Raw genomic sequence first — 21,320 nt, 5'->3', positions numbered from 1 at the left:
GGCAAGTGCAATTTATTATGCAGTATATCCCAATACAACATCCCACACTGTGTAAAATACAGGCAGATATATAAAAACAAATTCTTCAAAATAGGTTTTCACTGCTTTTGAAGAAATTTTTTTAAATCTAATGGGCATGCTCAACTGAAAGAGTGCTGTATTACAGGCAGTATTTTAAGCTATGTTAACTCGTTTCATAACAAGTAACTGTAAACAGATAAAAATTTATATTGTTTTTACAATATAATGGCCATGTTAAGTACCACAAAGACTTCAGATATTGTTGGTAGGTACTATGAAAGTAAACATTAATTCAGGTCAGTAACGTGACACCCCAGTGATATTACTCTAGCTAACTTGTGTTTTCGGTAGCTATAAACTCTTGTGAATTTTCATTAAGCCAGGAAAGTATCGTTGTTTATTTCCCCTTGTTTTGTAACATGAGTAAAACTTACATGGCTGTGCTGGACTTCATTTAACCATGCAAACACAAAGCCAATTTGAATATATAGATATCCTTTTGAATATATAGATACCTCAATCACCTAATTACAATCATGTGCTTGCCTTTCCACACTCATAGATTGGAATTTTCAGACTACTAAAATGTCAACATTTTAAACAGGAACCCTAGTTTTCACTCCTTTTAGTCAGTAATCTTTACATCATATATTATATAGTCCCATGCCCTGGCAAATGTCTGAACTGAAGCTTTGTTAACAAATAATAAATGGCCAAAAAGAAATGCCTCCTTTAAAGGATGTCATCAAGGAAGTAGACAGTTAAAGAATTAAGAAGAAACCTAGACTTTATTTTTTTTTAGGTTTTCCATTTTGAAAGGAAATGTGCTATTTTCCAGGCAACCCAGACAAGGCACTGCCTTTCTCAATGTTCAAAGATCAAATCTCTTTTCCAATTGAGCTCCCTTTTAAACATGGTTAACTACTGTGCTCGTTATCTTTAGACAATAGCTGACTTCAAAATATTATTTCATTATTTCTGTATTACTGAAACACGTGCCCCATCAACTTCCTTTCTGACTTCAAAGATTTTCCATCAGCTTATGGATCACATTTTAAAAGATATTTATTCCCCATGCTGAAGAGTCTTTGTAAGTATATTTGGGGGAGGACTTAATCCAAAATACAAGCTCATTATAATTATGAAATACAACCAAGAACACAATGTCTAAATTTTGAATTTCAAAATATTTCAGGCAGATATAGTATTTAAAGTTTCTTTTAGAAGTCAGAAAGACCTCCCTCAAGGGGGGATGGTGATTGGAAAGACATACACAAGGTTTTCAGGGAGATGAAAACGTTCAGTGTCTTCTTTGGGGTGGTATTACTGTGGCCTAACCACTCAAGAATTTGTATATTTCACTGAATGTAAATCATTCTCCCTCCTAAAAAAAGTTTAATTATAAAAATTATCTTTCACATTTTCCAAAAAAACCTTGAAAGTTCTGTAGCATTTATAAATGTGAATATCTGATCCATTATTAAATTAAGAAATATGGTAGGCTAGAGGTGGCCAAATATGACCATTTACCTATCTACTTATATTTACAGAGAGCTCAGTACCTAAGGCATAAGAATGAAGACATTAAGACTGTTCAAGTTTTACCTAGCAGAAGTAAGAGCCTAGCTGTAGGAACAAATGAAAGAATAGGAGATATTAAAACATCTAAGTAATATTACAAGGTCAGAAAAAAAATATTGCAAACTTGTTACCACCGAAACCTTCACCATTTGAGTAGACACTTCAAGGCTCTGAACTTCAGGACAAATTTTACATCTCTGACCTCGAATAGTCATCACAAATCTACTGTACATTCATAAATAAGGTTACAAGTGAAAAGACTTGATTTATCCAAGGGTGAATCCTTGAAGTCTCACGCCAAGGCTCATTATTTCTACTTATAATACCATTGGCCCATCATATAAAATATTTAGTATAAACAGTGTAACTTCAAATAGTTGAAATGACACAAGAAATATCAAATTAACATGACTTACTCTGCTCATGGAATCAAAGCATTTCCTGACCAATGATTCCACATCATTAGGTCTATCTTGAACATTTATCCAGTCTAACAAAGAAACATTAAAAAAAGGCAGATCACCGTCTTTAGCATCTACTGAAGTTTCATCCTGCGGGACAGTACTTTGACAAGATTCCCTCATTTCTTTTCCACTTTCAGCATCTGCGGTATCTGGGGCTACGTGTTCCACTGACTTGTGAAATGAGGTTAACAAAGACTGGTTAGTTGTTCTAGGCATATCAGGAGAGAGCACCAGTTCAGTGGAGGTTTTCATTTCAGCCTTTTCTGAGCCTTCATGTTCAGGCAAAGAATCCAGTCTTCCCAAACATTCCCTGTAACTATGTCTGGTTAGGCACTCCAACAGCGGAATCTTGGCCATGACTGAAACCGCAGTTCCTAAACTTAAAATACAAAAGATCTGTCAGTAAAATAATGGGACTGCTCCAGTTAGAGACTAGCATTTCCAAAGAAATAGCATTTAATTGTTACACACATAAATATTACCATCTATTTTTTACATCATAAATACATAGTCTATGTTCTTTAAAAGAAACCTAGTTAGAGGTTAACTAACACATGAACACATTAAAATACCACTCTTGAGTAAAGGTGGCCAGCTTATACTTCACAAGTGAACAGTTGGTTTTCATCAAACCTTAAGACATACAAATTCAAATTTACAAAAATGATTTACCACAACAGTCCCTTCAGGCAATCAAGTATTTTTTGATAAGCTGAAAGCACAGGATAAAATTAACAGTCCTAATAAAGATGAAGGTAACTCTCACGTTCATTACACCCTATAGACAGGTAGATGTATGCTGTCGAAAGCTATGGGAAAGATGAAGTGATGATGATTTGATTGCTGTAAAAACATCTGTGAAATGCTTTAAGCTCTTACATGAAACTAATGTATCTAAGAGAACTTTCCAAACAACAGTCGGTTGAAAAGGCTGTCATATAAACAAACTCTTAAAGACTTTCTAGTCTTAAGTAATCACTCCCTTCCTTCCCGAGATCTGTCCTATTGGCAAAGCCAAAATCTAACTCATACCTCAAAATAAAAAATCTGAATTAATAAGGTTCATTTGAATTAGAAAGATGTTACTTCTCTCCAATTCAATTCAAAGTTAACAAAAAATGTAAAAACAAATGAAAAAATGAATGTAGAAAATTGAAAGCAAACACACACAAAATAGAGGCTACATTCATGCTGAATTATTGCTATGTTTTTATATTCATTATAGCCCTTTTCCAAAACAACCACTGGCTATCAGATGTGCTTATATGCAAAGAACCAGAAAACCACCTAAACGCCAGCTAGAACACAATGGCTTCTTTCCATCTCAGCAAGCCTACATCATATGGCAGTATTTAAAGAGGAAAACAAAATTTTCCTTGATTGCCAAATGTTTGAAAACTTTTCCATTTCCATTAGATGTGTTATGTTTATATTTTGCTTTTAGTGTAAAGTTGGTAGCAGGGCAAGAAGGAGGCAAAGATTCTTGGGTTTGTAAATGATTTCCAAAGTATCTTACGCCCTTTACATAAAGAAAACAAGGTAAGAAAAAGAAATGTGGGAGATCCATAAAACAGGTGGTGAATAAAATTGACCATAATTTTAAAATTTCAGAATCCGTAAAAGTCATCCTAAAAGTCTCAAAAAATGAACAATTATTATACAAGCAATTATTAGAAATGAAATCAGTTACTAAAACAACTGAGAAGGTACTTTAACCAAACGTTTTATCCATTTTAATGGCAAACATACTGAGTAAGTTTTAACTTGATGTCTTCTATGGATTGCAGATAATTTGAATAAATACTTTCAAACTTGAAAAGTAGCTTTTGGTAAGAATTTGAACAGTCCTCCAGATTGGCCATGATTGCAGCCCAGCCTTGGTGTTGAAGGTGTTCATCATGGACCAGACCCTCACAGAAAGAGCAAAGTTTCTTGGCAACTTCATACATTTCCTGTATCGAAAAGGAAGAAACACAGTAAAAGAAGGTAATGTTTGCATATGTATATTTACCTGTATGCATGAATGCAGTGTAAATATATTTTAAACAAAGCATGACAAGGCAATGTTTTAGTTTATCTTATTACTACGGTTTGTTGTTGCGACAGTAAGGAGGAAGAAACTCCTAACTCACCGCCGCTGGGACTATATGTTGGTGGGGCATCTGCAGAGGACAATTCAACGATAACTATTAAAAGTAAAATGGCATCTATCGTCTGGCAGTGATTCATCTTATAGAAACTTACCCTATAAAAGCTTAAAGAAATGAACAAAAAAACACTAAAAGGTTCTTTATTTCAACTATCAAATGAAATAAAACCCACCTCACTGTCTACCAAGAAACTATGTGCGTCTATACAACGCAATCCATTTAGCATTCAATAAGATGAAGTATCTTTATATACTCATATAGGTGTGAATAGTAGTATCTTCACATCTCATAAAGGTATGAGGAGGTCAATACACATTATTAAAATTTAAAAGGTACAGTGCTTGATTCATAAAGTGAATTTTCCATTTTTACAATATGAAAATCAATTATGGGTGACTACAGATCCAAATGTAACAGACGTTTTTCTAAAAAGGAGCGCTCGTGGAAGACAGCATAGCAGACACACACCAGCACCTCTACCCTGGCTGCTGCCTTCGTATCTCTGAGATAAGCACATGTTCCTTAAATAAGACCCAAGAGCAAAAGTATTGATAAAGTGGACATTAAACGAAGAATTTTATTTCATCACAACACGCCATTAGTTGAATGAAAAGGCAAAAGGCAAGCAACAGAGTGGCAGAAGATATTTTCAGCATTTAAATACACAGCTTATATAAAGATGATATAAAGTCCACTCTAAATTAATTACATGAAAATTAGCAACCCAATAACGAATAATTAAGAAATTAGAAGAGTAACTTCACAAAACGGATATGAAGAGTCTCATAAACATATGGAAACCTGCTCATCCTTATTAATTATCAAACAAATACAAATTAAATTACAATGGCCTCCCACCCATCAGAATGACTAAAATTAAAAGCACCAAGAAAACCAAGTATTAGTGAGTTTGTTGAGCAAGTAGAACATTCGATGGTGGGTACAATCACTTCAAACGCTAGCAGCACGTTAGCAAACAACGTGCAAAGATATTCACAGCAGCCTGAGCCCCAACAGTCTAAAACCTGAAACAGTATCTATAGATAAATAAGCCGTGGCATATCTGAACAATGGAAAACTGCTCAGCAATGAATATAAACCATTAACGCATGCAATTACGTGAACAAATCTCATCAGGAACATAAGATGAATGAAGGAGGCCAGACACAAGAGAAAACAAACTATAATTCCATTTATTTAAGGTTCTAAAAGAAGCAAAGCAATCTATGGTTTTAAAGTCAGGATATTGGTTGATTTTATGGAAAAGCGATAATGACTGGGAGAAAGCATGAAGGAGGACTTCTTGGGGTGGCACCATATTTTAAGATTTCACTTTGTGAAAATGTGCTAAAAATGAATGTGCGATAATTTGTACATTTTTTAAAAATTTTTAATGTTTATTTTTGAGAGTGAGACAGAGCATGAGCGGGGGAGGGGCAGAGAGCAAGCGAGGGAGACACAGAATCGGAAGCAGGCTCCAGGCTCTGAGCTGTCAGCACAGAGCCCGACGCGGGGCTCAAACCCACAGACCGCGAGATCATGACCTGAGCTGAAGCTGGACACTTAGCCGACTGGGCCAGCCAGCCGCCCCATAATTTGTGCATTTTCTAATATGTACATAACTCAGTAAACAAAAATCTATTATTAATTTTACTAATGAAGGTATCTGAGTCCAAGGTCACACCACAATTGGGGTGACCAAATTTCAACTCTGGCAAGGTGAATCTAGAAGATCACACTCCTGTCATGGTTGTAGCACCTCTACTTCCTTTTAAAATGCACGGACATATTCATGGTTTGGGTTACAGTAGCTCTGAAGTGTGTTTTAAAATCTGAGAAAGACTCGTTATTTCCTCTACCTGCCATTCTTATTTCTCTTAACTTTCCTAGATATTCCTGGACACTGAACGTTCCCCATAAACTTAAAGTCCACTTTATTTAAAACAAACTGAACAAAAAAACTCAAGAGCTCCTCCTCACTCACCAAAGCAAAAATGCTTCATCGTGGCAACTTTGAGTACAATTCATTAAGTGCATGAATATATCAACGTTATGACTGGAAATATTAGGAACGGTATGTCTTTTCATTGATTTATAATTTATGTTCTTAAATAGCATGTTATGTATTTTTTCTTGCTACTGAGACTGCAATGTATTTTCCATTTCTATTCCAAAGCAGGGCCCAGTACCGAGAAATGTGAATGTTTATATATTTATCACATATCCAAGCCACCTTATCAAAATTCTTGATAGAGTTTTGTTAAATCCTCTTGAACATTCCAAATATACAACCGTTATCATCAACTACAATGGATGTTTTTCACTTTCTTCCATTAATTTTACCACTTCATTTTCATTTTCTTATTTCAGTACATTTCTCAGTTCCAAAAGAATACTGAATAGACGGATGGTGATTTATGCAAAAATGGCTCTAATGTTTTGCTGATTTGAAAGCGGATTATTTTCTATATTTGGCCAATTCTGTATTTTATTTATTTTGTTTCCTTCTAGAGCTAGTTTACTTGTTAGGAATAGCTGCTGGGGGTGCCTGGCTGGCTCAGTCAGCAGAGCGTGTAACTTGATCTCAGGATCATAAGTTCAAGCCCTACATTGGGTGTGGAGCCTACTTAATTAAAAAAAAAAAAAAAAAAAAAAAAAAAGGAATAGCTGCTGAATTTTAACATGTCTCATCTGGACAATTTAACACGACTCTCTGCTTTCTCCTGTATTAATGACTGAGGCAATTAATTATATTAATAAATTTCCAAATACTGAACCACCCGTGCATTGCAATAATATATCCTCTTTGCTACTAAAATGTATTATTCTTTTGATACTCTTCTGGTTTTATCTGTAAGAAAAAATAAATACATTCCGGATTTTTGGGATATAAAAACTAAATGTAGCCCGTTAAGAGCTTTCTGATTTTGAGAGCGACATAAAAATATTTAATTTACTGTTTAATTATTATAAACACACATGAAGCTTACTGTTTTAACACATTTTTAAGTGAATGATTCAGTAGCATTAAGTCATTCACACTGCCACGCAACCATGACCACTATCCATCTCCAGAAGTTTTTCATAATCCCAGAATGAAACTGCAGCCAATAAACAATTAACTCAACCCTCCCTCACCCCCCAGCCTTGGGTAACTATTCTATTTTCTGTCTCTATGAATCTGACGCTTCTAGGTACCTTGTGTAATTGGGATGGTATAAATACCTGTCCTTTGTGTCTGGCTTATTTCACTTAGCATATCTATCCCTCGAGGTTCCTCCGTATTATGGTTAATATCAGAATTTCCTTCCAGACAAAGCTAAATAATATCCCATTGTATGGATATACCACATTCTGTTTCTTCATCCACTGGTGGACAGTTGGGTTGTTTCTACCATTTGGCTATAGGAAATAATTCTAGTATGAACATGTCATTACATTTTATACATCATTATATTTTATTAAGTTTTCCTGAAATTATTAGCATTTAGCCGTGTTGACAGGCCAAGACAGATCTGACTTATCTGTCTCATAAATTAAAAAAAAATTTTTTTTTAATGTTGCTTTATTTTTGAGAGAGAGAGAGAGAGAGAGCGCGCGCGTGCGAGCATGAGCGGGGGTGGGGCAGACAGAGAGGAGACACAGAATCAGAAGCAGGCTCCAGGCTCCGAGCTGTCAGCACAGAGCCCAACACGGGGCTCAAACTCACAAACCACGAGATCATGACCTGAGCGAAGTCAGAGGTTTAGCTGACTGAGCCACCCAGGCACCCCTCTCATAATTTATTATAAATTTCACTGTTTTCTGTTTAATGTTTTGATATCCACTTTGTCATATATAAATACTGCCATTAAAATTTTCTTGTACATTTATCTTTCTATAAAAAGAAAGTTGGCTAAATTAATTAACAAGCGGTATACTGGATTGTATTACTCTCATTACTTTATACTTAGTATTGCTTGTATTATATCGTTTCTAGATTTTTGCTAGATTAATGAAGTTATTATTCAATCGCTGCTACTCTTTATGCCCCCCCCCCTTCCTATTTCTGTGTTGATCCTCGCCTGGAAGAACCTTCAGTTGTTTTTAACATGTCAACTTGCATCACTAGATACTGCTAGGACTGTTTATTTCTAGATTAATCCTCATTTCATCCTCTATTTATTTTTTTTAATATAATGCATTTTAATATCATGCCTTCGTTCAAATCTAGTTTTACTTATTCTTTTTGACTTGTCTCTCACTTAAAAGTTACATGTCCTATTTGATGATCCTTTGATTTTTGTACATTTTTCTTAGTATTATATTTTTCATCCAAATCAAAAAATATTACTTTTTAAATATGTAGGCTAAAGTTGTATTAGTTTATTTGTACACCAATATTCTTGCTCTTTTGAGTTAATCATAAAACAAATCTAAAGGACTCATAGAAATTCAGTTTACACAATTTGTTTTTTTAAAGCAACTTTGCCTTCTCAAAAACATTTCTAGACTGATGCTTATCAAGTATGTCCCAGAAATCGGAAGTAATTCTCTTTTTATGTTGTATCCTATGTGAAAAATGGGGTAGTTTTTCACAAATGTATATGCTACACTAAAACAAACGGCTGAGATTTACTTACAAAAGCAAACGTTAACACTAAAGACTTGATATTTTGTTAATCTGTTTATTTTTATAAATGATAAATCCTCTTGTGTGGTTCTAAAGATAACATTTTTCCGTGTCGGAAAGTAAAGTAAACGTGTCTTGCTGATGACAGTTTAGGGCCAGGATCACAGTGAAGTACTGGCAATTCAAAAAGAAAAACGAAAGAGGCCTGTGCAACGGCCCACGGAAATTACAGAAGCAACGTAAGAGGCATGTATTGTAAAGAGACTTTGTTCTCCTCCAGGACCTAAATGCGGATATGGAAGAAAGAATCACATTTTTAAGAAATGTGTAAGCTCTCCCTTTGCTTCTGTCTACTCTAACACAGGTAACTTTACTCATCACAGCAGTGTTCAGAAACCACCTGCACTCATTAGAAGAAGTGAGATCAGGTAAACAGCTCCACTCTAAAATCTGTACTGTTGCAATGTCGAATGACTACCAGTGGAATGAAACAACATCGACCAAAACTCCCACGTTGTTATTTTGGTAAGAGACTTGTCTCTCCAACTAATGCGATTGAAGAAGATCCTTTTAAGAATGTAAGCTCCCTTGTCTGTACTCTAAACAGACTTTACTCACAGCAGTGTTCAGAAACCATCACCTGCATACCATCATTTAGGAAAGAAGTGAAGAAATCATGGTTAAAACAGCTCTTCCACTCTAAAATCTTGTAACTGTTTGCAAATGTCGAATGACTACCAATGTAGGAATCTGAAAACCAGACATATCGACCAGCAAAACATCTCCTCACGTTGTTATTTTTGTGTTTTGCCTAACAATGTGTTTTTGCTAGCTACGCGAGGATAGCTGACACACGAGGTTCCATTCGTTTCAGGTGTACAACTCTCTGCGTTGGGCTGTGCTCCCCGCAAGCACAGCCACCATCTGTCACCATCCACTTCTACTGTAATATCACCATGTTCCTTATGCTGTACCTTATATTCCCACTAATTCATTCCATAACTGGAAGCTGCATCTCCCCGGCTTCCTCACCCATCCCCCAACACCCGTCCCCTCTGGCAACCACCCATTTGTTCTCTGTGTTGTTTAGATTGGAATGCTTTTAGGAACTATCCATTTGTTAGAACATTCATCGATGCCTAAAATAAGCTGAAACCTCGTGAAAATATTACCAAGTATTCGAATAAGACATCGTTTTGTTAAGTAACCCACCTTTAATTTTAAACCACACTAGATGTAAAGAAGGACAATAATCACAAAAAATAACTATGATGATTTTTATCTTACCACTGCAAGTTGTGTCCTTGACGCAACGGTGTGAAAAACTGCAGGCATCATAAGAGATTCTTCAACTTTTATTTCCATGTCATTTTCTGTCGAAAAGGTCGTTTTCGGAATAGCGGGTGGACGATCACATAAGATCATCTCTTTGTTAAAAAGAAAAATCGGATTTGTGTCCTGTGGCAATAAGACAGCCAAAGAAACTCCGGTGAAATGCTGTGAAATACTGACCGCGCGCACTGCCCTCAACATAGGAGGCAGACACCCCTTACTCCTGGACGCCGAGTTCCCAACTCCCCGGGCGGGGAGCCGGAGCGTGTGCGTCTGTGTGCAAGGGCTCGCGACACGTACCGTCCCAGCACTGTAGGTGCACACTCTTCGGTCCGCAGCCATGCATTCTCCTCCGTTGACCACCAGCACCTGATGCTGAATAGCAATCTTGTATTTGCTGTGAATGGCATGCTTGAGGTCTGCCACACTTTCGGGGGGAGGCACAAAAAATACTAGTTATTTACATTACCCAGGGACAAAGTCCTCACTATCGAAGTGGCACTGTGTGAAAATACCTGATAGATACGAATTAATTTCACTCTCAAAACTTTCCCCAAAACAGTAGTAGAAAATATAACCTTCTTGTTTCTGGAATTAGACTCCATAAGCTGGCTGATCTCTTAGGTGAATAAATCAACCATGTGGTACATCTAAAAGTAAGTCTATAAGATACAGGCAGTAGACATATTTATTTCTGTGCTCTTTATATAACATAGCAAAGGAATATGCTCAAATTAGCATCAGGTCTGTTAAAATTCTCAGAACACAGATGTCTGTTAAAATCCCCACATCACATTACACAAACTACATGAAGTATAAATCAAGAAACTGCTTCCTTTCCCTATCTTTCAGAAAATCATTGCTTTACAGGTAAAATTGTATTTTATAAAAACTAGAACTTTAAGAAAGAAAATAAGTTCCAATTCCACTTTTAAAACGAAGAATATTAATTCCACAAATTATTCATAATATCTTCCGTGTCAGATTTATTTATTCTGTACTGCTATCCAGTCTTTGCTGTTAGGGCCAAAATGTAAGCAGGAATAGTTGTTACTATTTCCTCTCTTGCTGTTTGGCCCCAAAACGTAGCCTCGCTGCCCCTGACACCTCTCCCCACCTTTCACAAATCTAGGAGGGCATTCATTAGTCAAATATCTGAATTCCCCGTAAAGTTGGAGAGTTATTAAGATGTATGAGTCTTCCTAAATTGGTTAAAAATATTAAACTGATTTTATTCTCGCAACAACAAACAAAACAAATACCACTGACTTTACTCATACAAAGGAATAAAAATCAACCACCAAAATACATGGGACCGACAATATTGCTTTATGTAGCTAGCAGTAATTTCCTTAGTGGTGTCCTGGGAAACTTAAGACGAGCAATCAACTATGAAAACTTCTTCTATTTGATAGAAATCGGTTCGTTTGAGGGTAAGTCTGTTTATCATGAATAATATATTCACACAAACGGAACAAAGCATAATTTTATGAATTTAACTTCAGCATTTTAGGAAGGATGGCAATTATACACGTCATATGCGGAGACCGATTCAGATATCGCTACCCTTATTTAACACAAAAAAGTTTTCTCCAGATCAATACTTTAACTTTTTGCATATACAAAATGCGAAACTGATGACATTGAATGAAATACAGCTTACGTTTGCACTGTAAGTTCAGTGTCAAATGTCAGGGTAGTTCCAGTGTTAACCAGAAATACATATAACTTCATGATGATTTCTCTGGATTCTGTGAGCTTACACCTCACACTCTGATCTGGTTACTAACAGAAACAGATAAGAAGAACGGTCAGTTTTACAAACACAACAACAAATACAAATATCCTCCCATAAGACATGGTATAGTTGTACCACACAACAACAACGACGACGACGACGACAAAGTTTTTGAGGTCTAAGATGGTTAACCAGACAATTCGGCAAACCCATTGCTTAAAAAAATCAACAGTAGTGAGACTAATAAAATGCATAATTGTTCAACATTTTAAAAATTCGCTTTAAGGAAGAGGTCAGCAATTAGAACAAAAATTATGTGTACATTTCACACTGTTCTCATGTACCTTTCTATATTAAGAATTAAAATTAAACATTTGATCAAAGATCTTCCTAATTCAAAAAGTTCCTCCCCAGCTGGCTCCTTATAACAATAAAAAAAACTGTCTTAAGGTTAAACTTACTAAGAGCAAATAAGAGTAGCCACTACTTGCAAGTTAGGGGAAATGAGTTAGTTCCAACTCCTTCCACCAGCTGTCTCTTAATCTAAATTCCACCTCCACACTGAGTTAGAAATGCTCCACGAGAAACTGTGACCCTAACGGTTATATCATCTCCTTAGACAGTGGAAAGTGCACAGGTCTGGAGAAGAGAATATTCAAAACAATTCTGTCATTAACTAGTTGTCCAAGTCAAAACCTCACATAAAAAATAAACTTCCTCATTTATAAGAAGGGACAGATTTCAAGATCTAGCATTTGATTTTAACAATTAGAGTAAAATTCCACCTAATTAATGAAAGTGATGAAAGATAATCAAGTCCTAGATGCTAGAATATATCTTTCTTTATGCTCTTTTGGAGGAAAATCATCAGGGAAGAAGGAAAAAATGAAGACAGCCTTAAAATAATGTTTGTAAAATCATTATTTTACATGCGCTAGATAAAAAAAAGTTATGAATTTAGGAACAGTGACTTACCGTCAGGCACTATGAAAAGGACTACCACTTTTCTTAAAAAGCAGATTAAAACTGGCTTATGTTTGCTTTGCTTGATATTGGCAACTGAATGGCATTACTGGTTAAACTCAGTGAACTGGAAAAGAAGAATTTCTGGATTATCACAGAGAAATAATTCAGTATATGACAACATATGGTTATTGTTCTCTCCCTTTAAAAATTCCCTCCTGAAACTCAGTCTGTCTGTCTTCCTACCTGCACATTCACTGAAACCACAAGAGTGTAATTTTGACCCATAGCCCTCCATTAAAAGACCTAAAACACAAGTCTCTAAAGAACTCTCCCAAACTGTCAAATTCTACAGCCATTTCTTAGTTCTTAAAATATAATGGTAAAAAAGAGCCCAGCTGTGGAGTCTGACCGCCTCGGGGTGTGATTTTGGCCCCATTACTCGTATAGGATCTTGAGCAACTTTCTTAGCGGTCTGGATTTATTGTTTTATAAAATGAATAAAAGTGGGACCTGTGGCAGGCAGCCTCTAAAATCGCCCCTCCGCCCCCAGGTATCTACACCCCGGTGACACCCCTGGGAATCCACACCCCAGTGACACCCCCGGGAATCCACACCCCGGTGACACCCCACTTCTTCGAGGCGTGGGCAGGGCCCATGGTCTGTGTCCAGCCGATGAAATACGGCAAGGTTAACGAGATGTCACACGACTGCTGTTCGAGATTGTAACTTGCCCGGTGCCAGCTGACTCCCTCCCTTGCCAGCTCCGATAAGCAATGAGCTGCCACGGAGGGGCCCGTGTGGCAAGAAACTGAAGTCAGCCTCGGGAAGAGGCTGAGGCTCTGGGTCTGACGGGCTGCGAGGAGCTGACCCTGACAACCACCACTGAGCCTGGAAGCGAGATCCCTCGCTGGCTGAGCCTCAGATGAGACCCGGGCCCCGGCAGACGCGTTCACTGCGATCTTCTGACAGACCTCCATACACAGGACCCGGCTGACTTATGCCCGGAAAGTGTGGACTGAAACGTTTCTTATACTCAGCAAAAGATAATAAACACAGCACCCCACATCACAGGGATATTATGAGAATTAAGGGAGAAAAAGTACGTATTAGCACAGCACTCGGCAGGGAGTAAGAATTCAATAAACAACCCTAGTACCCCTGCTTGGGCTCCTTCTCTGCCGACTCTCCAGGGTTTGGGTGGGACCTCACCCATCCCCCCCCCCCCCCACCGCCCAAATCCAAGAGTACACTTTATCTTACAGGTTAAACGAAGTTCTCTTGTTTTCTGAAGGATTTGGTAGCTAAAAGTATGGTGACTAAAATGGAAGGAATATCGGTACCAGAGATGATTCATTAATTCATTAATTCATCTACACAGAACAAACACTTATTGAGTTTATGTATTCTGTGAACAAAACAGACAAGATCTTTCCCCTGGTGGTGATCACAATCTTGAAGGAGAAAAAGAAATTAAACACAAAGAAAGCAAACATAAGTTGCAATAAATGCAACGAAAGAGGAGTGTGGGTACCAAGAAGGACCTACTTTGGATGTGGATAATCAAAGTAGAGCTCTATGTAGGTTACATTTAAACGGGGTCATGGGGATGAGATTAAGATTGTCCTGCGAAGGTGGAGTGAAACAGTACAAGAAGACACAACATTTGTGAGCCTAAATATAAAATCTTTGTCATAATCACTACAGTATTCGAAGTTTTTACTTTTGTTTCCTTTTAAATATTGTTTACCTTTTTTGTTTTGGTATAACTTCACACTCAGTGAAAAGTTACAGAAATAGTACAAGAAACTCCCTTGCACCCTTTACCCAGTGTTACCAACTCGGTACATTGTGCTCCATTTGCTTTATCATTTGGGCCACTTAATGCTCCATGCCTGCCCCCCTCCCTCCCTCCCCCACCTCTCTCTATATATACACGTATATTTATACAAATAAACATATACACATAAATACATACGCACAAGACGTATTTTTCTGAACTATCTAAGAGTAACCTGCAGACAGAGTGGCTCATTCTTCATAGATATTTCAGGATGCATACATCCTAACAGCAAGAATTTTTCTCATACATGACCAGAGTTCATTCATCAAATCATGAAATTTAACATAGATGCCATATTCTTATCTAATCCACAGTCCATACTCAAATTATTGCCCCAATGATACCAGTCTTCCCCCTCAATCTAGGATCCAATTCGGGATAATATACTGTATTTAATCGTTAAATCTATTTAATCTCCTTCAATCTGGAATACTTCATCGATCTTTTTCTTTTCATGATCTAGGTATAATACTGCCCATAGTTCATCAGAGGCTTTAGAAATCACTGTAAAGATGTCCTAGTGCCATTCTCCTATTCCATCATCCTTACAGTAAATAAGGGAAACTCTGATAAATGCAGCAGCTACTATGTGCCTTTGAAGGAACACCAATCTCTTCACCTGGTGCTCACCCTGAGTAACAGCTCAACCTAAAAAGCACAATCGTTAACGATGCTTACAAAAACAGCTACACAAAGCGTATGTGAGAATCAGTCTATATGCATAATTCATGAATAACGTAAGACGATTTCAAGGATTTCAAGGAGAGTTTTGATTGCTGTGGCCCCAGACCTAGGCTATGCTTTTGCTCCACTGTACAGGCAAGACTGGATAACACTACTTGTCTCTTGTCATTTAGCTCATTTCTAACAGTCCTAAGTGATGGCAATGACAATCATTTGAGAAGCACCTCCTGACCTACCTGATAGAACACCCAATGTCTTCCTCCATTACCTATTATTTAAAGCCCTTGAACTGGCGACTTTGACGAGAGGCCTCCTTCTGAGGCTTCACTCTCTAAATCCTCATTTATTGCCAACTACCACCCAGGATGTCGGCTAGAAAGCATAAGAGAAAAATCTAAGTAGTAAAATGAATCATAACTGCTCCATGGTCTTACCACCCCAGTGTTCTTTGAATCGATGTCAGCCTACTGGTAATTCTACAATTTGTATGGAACCACAAAAGACCCCAAATAACCAAAGCAATCCTGAAAAAAAAAACAAAACTGGAGGTACCACAATCCCAGATTTCAAGATATGCTACAAAGCTATAGTAACCTAAACAGTATGGTCCTGGCACAAAAAGAGACACACAGATCAACAGAACCGAACAGAGAGCTCAGAAATAAACCCACAATTATATGGTCAATTAATCTTCAACAAAGGAGGCAAGAATATGCAGTGGGAAAGACAGTCTCCTCAACAAACGGTGTTGGGGAAACTGGACAGCTACGTGCAAAACAGTGAAACTTGGACCACTTTCTTCACACCATACACAAAAATAAACTCAAACTGGATTAAGACCTAAATGTGAGACCTGAAACCTTAAAAATCCTAGAAGACAGCACAGGCACCCATTTGTCTGACATCAACTATAGCAACTTATGTCTAGGTATGTCTCCTGAGGCAAGGGAAACAAAAGCAAAAATAAACTATTGGGACTACATCAAAATAAACAGTGTCTGCACGGCAACAGAAATAGTCAAGAAAACTAAGACAAGCTACTGAACGGGGGAAGATATTTGTGAATGACATGTGTGACAAGTGGTAAATATCCAAAATACATAAAGAACTTCTATAACTCAACACCAAAAAAACCCAAATGATCCAATTAAAAAAAAAAAAAAAAAAAAAGACATGAACAGGTATTTCTCCAGACCTACAAGATGGCCAACAGATACATGAAAAGATGCTCCACATCACTCATCATCAGGGAAACACAAATCAAAACCGCAATGAGATATTACCTCATACCTGTCAGAATGGCTAAAATCAACAACACAAGAAACAACAAGTGCTGGTGAGGATGTGGAGAAAAAGGAATCCTCCTGCAGTTGGTGGGAATGCAAACTAGCATAGCCACTGTGGAAAACAGCATGGAAGCTCCTCAAAAAAGTAAAAATAGAACTACCATATGATCCAGTAACTCCACACTACTGGGTATTTACCCAAAGAATACAAAAACACTAATTTGAAAAGATATGTGCACCCCTATGTTTACTGCAGCATTATTTACAATAGCCAAGTTATGAAAGCAGCCTGAGTGCCCACTCATAGATGAATGGATAAAGATGATGTACACACACACACACACACACACACAGAGTCACAAAAGAGAGTGAAATCCTGCCATTTGCAACAACACAGATAGATCTAGGCAACAACACAGATAGCTCTAGAGAGTATCTTTATAAGTGAAATAAGTCATTCAGAGAAAGACAAATACCATATGATCTCGCTCATATATAGAATGTAAGAAACAAAACAAGTGAACAAGGAAAAAAATAAACAAACAAAAAAACAGACTTTTTATGAGAAGAAACTGATGGTTACCAGAGGGGAAGAGGGCGGAGGGATGGGTGAAATAAACAGGTAAAGGATTAAGAGTTCCCTTATGATGAGCACTGAGTAATGTGTAGAATTGTTGAATTACTACATGATACACCTGAAACTAATAAAACACTCTGTGTCAAGTAAACTAAAATTGAAATTAAAAAGAAAACAAAACCAGAAACATAAAATAAAAAAGGGAACAGCAAAACAAAACAACCCAGGCTAATAGCTTCCATGACCACAAAATCTTCTTTATTCACTTCATACGTCCTAAGTACACGGCACATAAAATAATCATCACTAACACTTACTGAGTGGTTCGTTATATGCCAGCCATTATGCTCAGTAGTTTTATATGCAACGTTTCCCTTATTTTTCGTAACAGAAGATATCCATATTATTACTGTTTTCTTTTGAAGGTGAGGAAACAGATTCAGAGATTACTCGACTTGCCTAAAGGTAGAAACTTAATAAATATGAGATCCAAGAGTCTGAACCCACCTCAGTTTACAACATTAATTCAATAAAAATTTCACCTGAGAATATAGTTTACCCTAGGCATTTTCTTCGCTTCAGATGTTAAAGAGCAAACAATACGATAAAATTGCCTACTCTCATGAAGCCTACGTCCTACTGGGCAACATGAAAATTTTATATCTACACAAACTCCATCTACTTTCAAAAAGAATAGCTACAAAAATGCAATTATTTATATTTAAAAACAATTCTAAAACATATCCTTGCACTCTTCTATGTTTTATTCTTTAATGATACGGATATTGCTGACTTAGCAATAACTACCACTGATTGGGAACATGAACTGAAGACCTATACCAGCTACATATCCTCACAATTTCTACTGTGAGAAGGGTTGGTGTTATCCCCATCAACTCAATAACAAAACTGTGGATTCTAAAAAAAGTTCACTTATCTCTCAAAGTCACATAACAAAAACAACCAGAGTTCAAATCGATGGCCGGATCAAGAAGGAAAGGAGAACATGAACGTGCTGCTAAAACATCTAGGAAGCACATCCCATGACTTGCTATTTTATTGTTCCTTTACAAATCCCAATACTCACCACCCCCCCCCCCCCCACACACACACACACTCATCAATTCTATCACTTTCTACACCCAGTTTTAAGTCTTCATTTTCCTAAGGGTGCCTGGGTGGCTCAGGAGGTTATGTGTCCGACTTCGGCTCAGGTCATGATCTCAGTCAGTGGGTCTGAGGCCCACGTCGGGCTCTGTGCGGACAGCTCAGAGCCAGGAGCCTGCTTCGGATTCTGTGTCTCCCTCTCTCTCTGCCTCTACCCCTGCTCACATTCTCTCTCTCTCAAAAATAAATAAACGTTAAAAAAAAGTCTTCATTTTCCTAAATATAATAGAAAAAAATTCTAAAATTAAGTAAGGGGGGTGGGATGGCAGAACACTTCAAAATTTAACACGGTAACGTTTTCAAATGAAAAGTCACCATCCAAGAACTGGTGTGCACCCAGGTTATGGGAGAACAAGATTCCCTTGGGTACACAGATAACACGGTTCCCTGCACGCCGCAAAGACTGGAAATTCTTCCATACAGTGGGTCATCTTTGCACGGTGGGCTTCTCCGAAAACTTCACAGATAAAGGGATGTACACAGAAGAACTTGCCCGTGGTGGCCAAGAAGAACACGGGCGAGTGAAAATGCTGCCAGTGGCCTCCTTTGCTCTGCAGCCCACACAGGCTGTGGGGGCACCGTTCCAAGGGACAGGTGGAGTTGCAAAGACCCACCTCCACTCCCAGTGCTGTGTTCGCTACTCAGGGTACACACTGGGGCCACCGCCATGTCAGGGACTCTGCAGCTTCCGCTGGCGGCAAGGAGTGAAGCCAGTCCTGGAATGGGAGCCCCAGGTCACCTGGCCTCCTGCTGCACCTTCAGGAAGAAGGGCACCTCAGGATCTGGGAGCCTCTGGACAGAGAGTAAAACTTACTGACTGGCCTCTACCCCCAGCCTGCCAGGCCCCTATCCCTCAGGTGGCCCCCGTGTGTCCAGAAAAAAAAGCTTCAACCGATGGCAACTGAACACAAAGCGTGCCCAGCACCCTGGATGGCCCATTCTGGACACACGGGACAGGGCAAGGCAGGAGTTTTTTCTCTCGTGATGTAAACACCTACTTAATAGCCTTGATCTTGCCTCTTAACCAGCAAGGCCTAAATACTTATCTGATCCTTTATAGAAAAAGTTTGGCGGCTTCTGCTCTAAGCCTTGAGCAACTGCGGCCAGCTCAGCGAGAGCCTGCACACCCCGGCTTATCACCAGGCACCAAACAGCCAAGAGCTGAAGCCTCGCGGGAGACATGCTGGGTGCAACGGTAACACCGCATGGAAATGACAGCAGCAAGAGCACACAGGAAGCCCTCCAGGAGACAGGCCCAATTTCCTGGCTTTCTTTCTAACAGATGACAGGACTCTGGGCAGGTCACAGTAATCATTCATTTTCTGACTTTGGGGAAGCGTGAAGTCCAAAAAAAAGGATGAATCTTTCCGTTACCTGCTTCACCATTTGAGTATCAAAGGACGTGATCTTTCTCCTCAAAACTGGCGCGTGGGACAGTGTTACAACGAGTGCTTAAGGGTTAATGGCTTTGTTTTTGTTTTTAAAGGAGTTCCTATTAATTAGTAAGAAAATCGCAAAAATCCACAATAAATAGTGCAAGAGAAAGTTATTGAAACAGTTAACCAGTGAGGAAAATACATGAAACCTCTTCAGTAATCAAAGAAATACAAATCTCAAAAAGAGATCTTCACCCACCAAGCAAACAAGAGTTCCAGCCTAAGATCCCTAGATTTTTAATCTAAGGGAAGAAATACAATACAAAAAGAAAGGACTTTAGAAACGTTCGGCCCAAAAATGTCTCTTTGCACAAAACACACTGCACAGCCCCCTGAAATAGAGGCAGTGACAACCCTAGAGCACTAAGTGCCCACACTGTCTTGTGTAGTAAAGAATCAATCTTGTCCAAAGAGAGGTCTGGCCTTGAACCTTGGCTACAAGGAGGGGAACTGCAGGTCTCTGGAATGTCCTGCTTGATAGGAGTGTCTTTGTCCGCGGGTTTCAGAACAGTCTAACGACGGGATTTATGACAGGGGTGGGAGGACACACGGTTTCGGCTCCCGTCTCCAGAAAAAAATGGAGACCAAAGGACATTAGCTGGACCTCCAGGAAGAGCCAGAGAGTGAAGTCAGCCGCCTTGTAAAGGTGATAGGGCCCCAATAAAAACTCTGGACACCAAAGGCCCAGGTAAGCTTTCGGGGTGAGCATTACTCTAGGTAGTGTCACCCCCTCTGGCTAAGAGAAAGGAATGCTGTCCCCGACCATGGGGGAGGGCAACCAGAGCTCCGCTCTCTTCCACACGCTGCTCTATGTACACCTTCCCTTGCCTGCTTTTCATTTTAATTTGTACCCTTTCACTACATGAAACCATAAATAGTATAGCATTTTCCCCAAAGTCTGTGATCCACTCTAGGGAATTCTCGAGCCAGAAGGTGGTTGTGGGGACCCCGGATTTGTAGTCAGCTGACCTGAAGTGAGGGCGGGCCTGGACACCACCCAACAGGTGGCCAGTACCCAAAGTGAGAGCAGTCTTGTGGAGGTGGACCTTCTAACTCGAGAGTCGACTAGAATCATCGTATGCCCATGTTGTGGTTTCTAAAAGGAACCTTTGGCGGCGTGACTGATTCCAAAGCTCTAAAGCAGAAAATGTACTAACACCTAAGCCTAGAACACGGACATGTGCCACAAAGCAAAGAAGCTATCAAACACTAATAAGAAAGACCATGTCAAAAGGGCAAAGAAATCAGCCTGAAGGGGCTTCCATGACTAAGATGGGGCAGTTTGCGCATCAAAAGAATAAACACTTAGCATAAAGCCCATAAATGTTCACGTTCACAATGATACAGAAAAGGAAGGACAAATCCTCAGTGACTTACAGTAGCAACTCATTCTGAAACTAAAAACGGAAAGGATTTAAGCATTTATCCTCCCTTTCCTACATAAATTGTACTTCAGGGTAACCAAT

The 21,320-nt window shown here is 38.6% G+C and overlaps 1 protein-coding gene across 4 annotated transcripts in view; it reads right to left on the bottom strand.

Annotated features, from left to right (window-relative positions):
- The window catches only part of RB1CC1 (RB1 inducible coiled-coil 1), a 91,853-nt gene that overhangs the window by 54,891 nt on the left and 15,642 nt on the right, over window positions 1-21,320 (bottom strand). For 3 of the 4 annotated variants that reach the window (XM_027042855.2, XM_027042856.2, XM_053208466.1), the window contains exons 2-7: window positions 12,874-12,988; window positions 11,824-11,945; window positions 10,461-10,587; window positions 10,116-10,286; window positions 3,816-4,018; window positions 2,019-2,445 (exon numbers count right to left, since the gene is read on the bottom strand). In XM_027042855.2, coding sequence (XP_026898656.1) covers window positions 2,019-2,445; window positions 3,816-4,018; window positions 10,116-10,286; window positions 10,461-10,587; window positions 11,824-11,894 — 999 coding nt within the window. In that variant the 5' untranslated portion in view covers window positions 11,895-11,945; window positions 12,874-12,988. Of the gene's footprint in view, window positions 1-2,018; window positions 2,446-3,815; window positions 4,019-10,115; window positions 10,287-10,460; window positions 10,588-11,823; window positions 11,946-12,873; window positions 13,376-21,320 lie in introns of those variants that run through there. The other variant, XM_053208465.1, reaches the window with a different exon arrangement.

Source organism: Acinonyx jubatus, chromosome F2, assembly GCF_027475565.1.
Source record: "Acinonyx jubatus isolate Ajub_Pintada_27869175 chromosome F2, VMU_Ajub_asm_v1.0, whole genome shotgun sequence".
Classification (NCBI taxonomy): domain Eukaryota; kingdom Metazoa; phylum Chordata; class Mammalia; order Carnivora; family Felidae; genus Acinonyx; species Acinonyx jubatus.
This window is presented reverse-complemented; position numbering and strand designations above follow the sequence as displayed.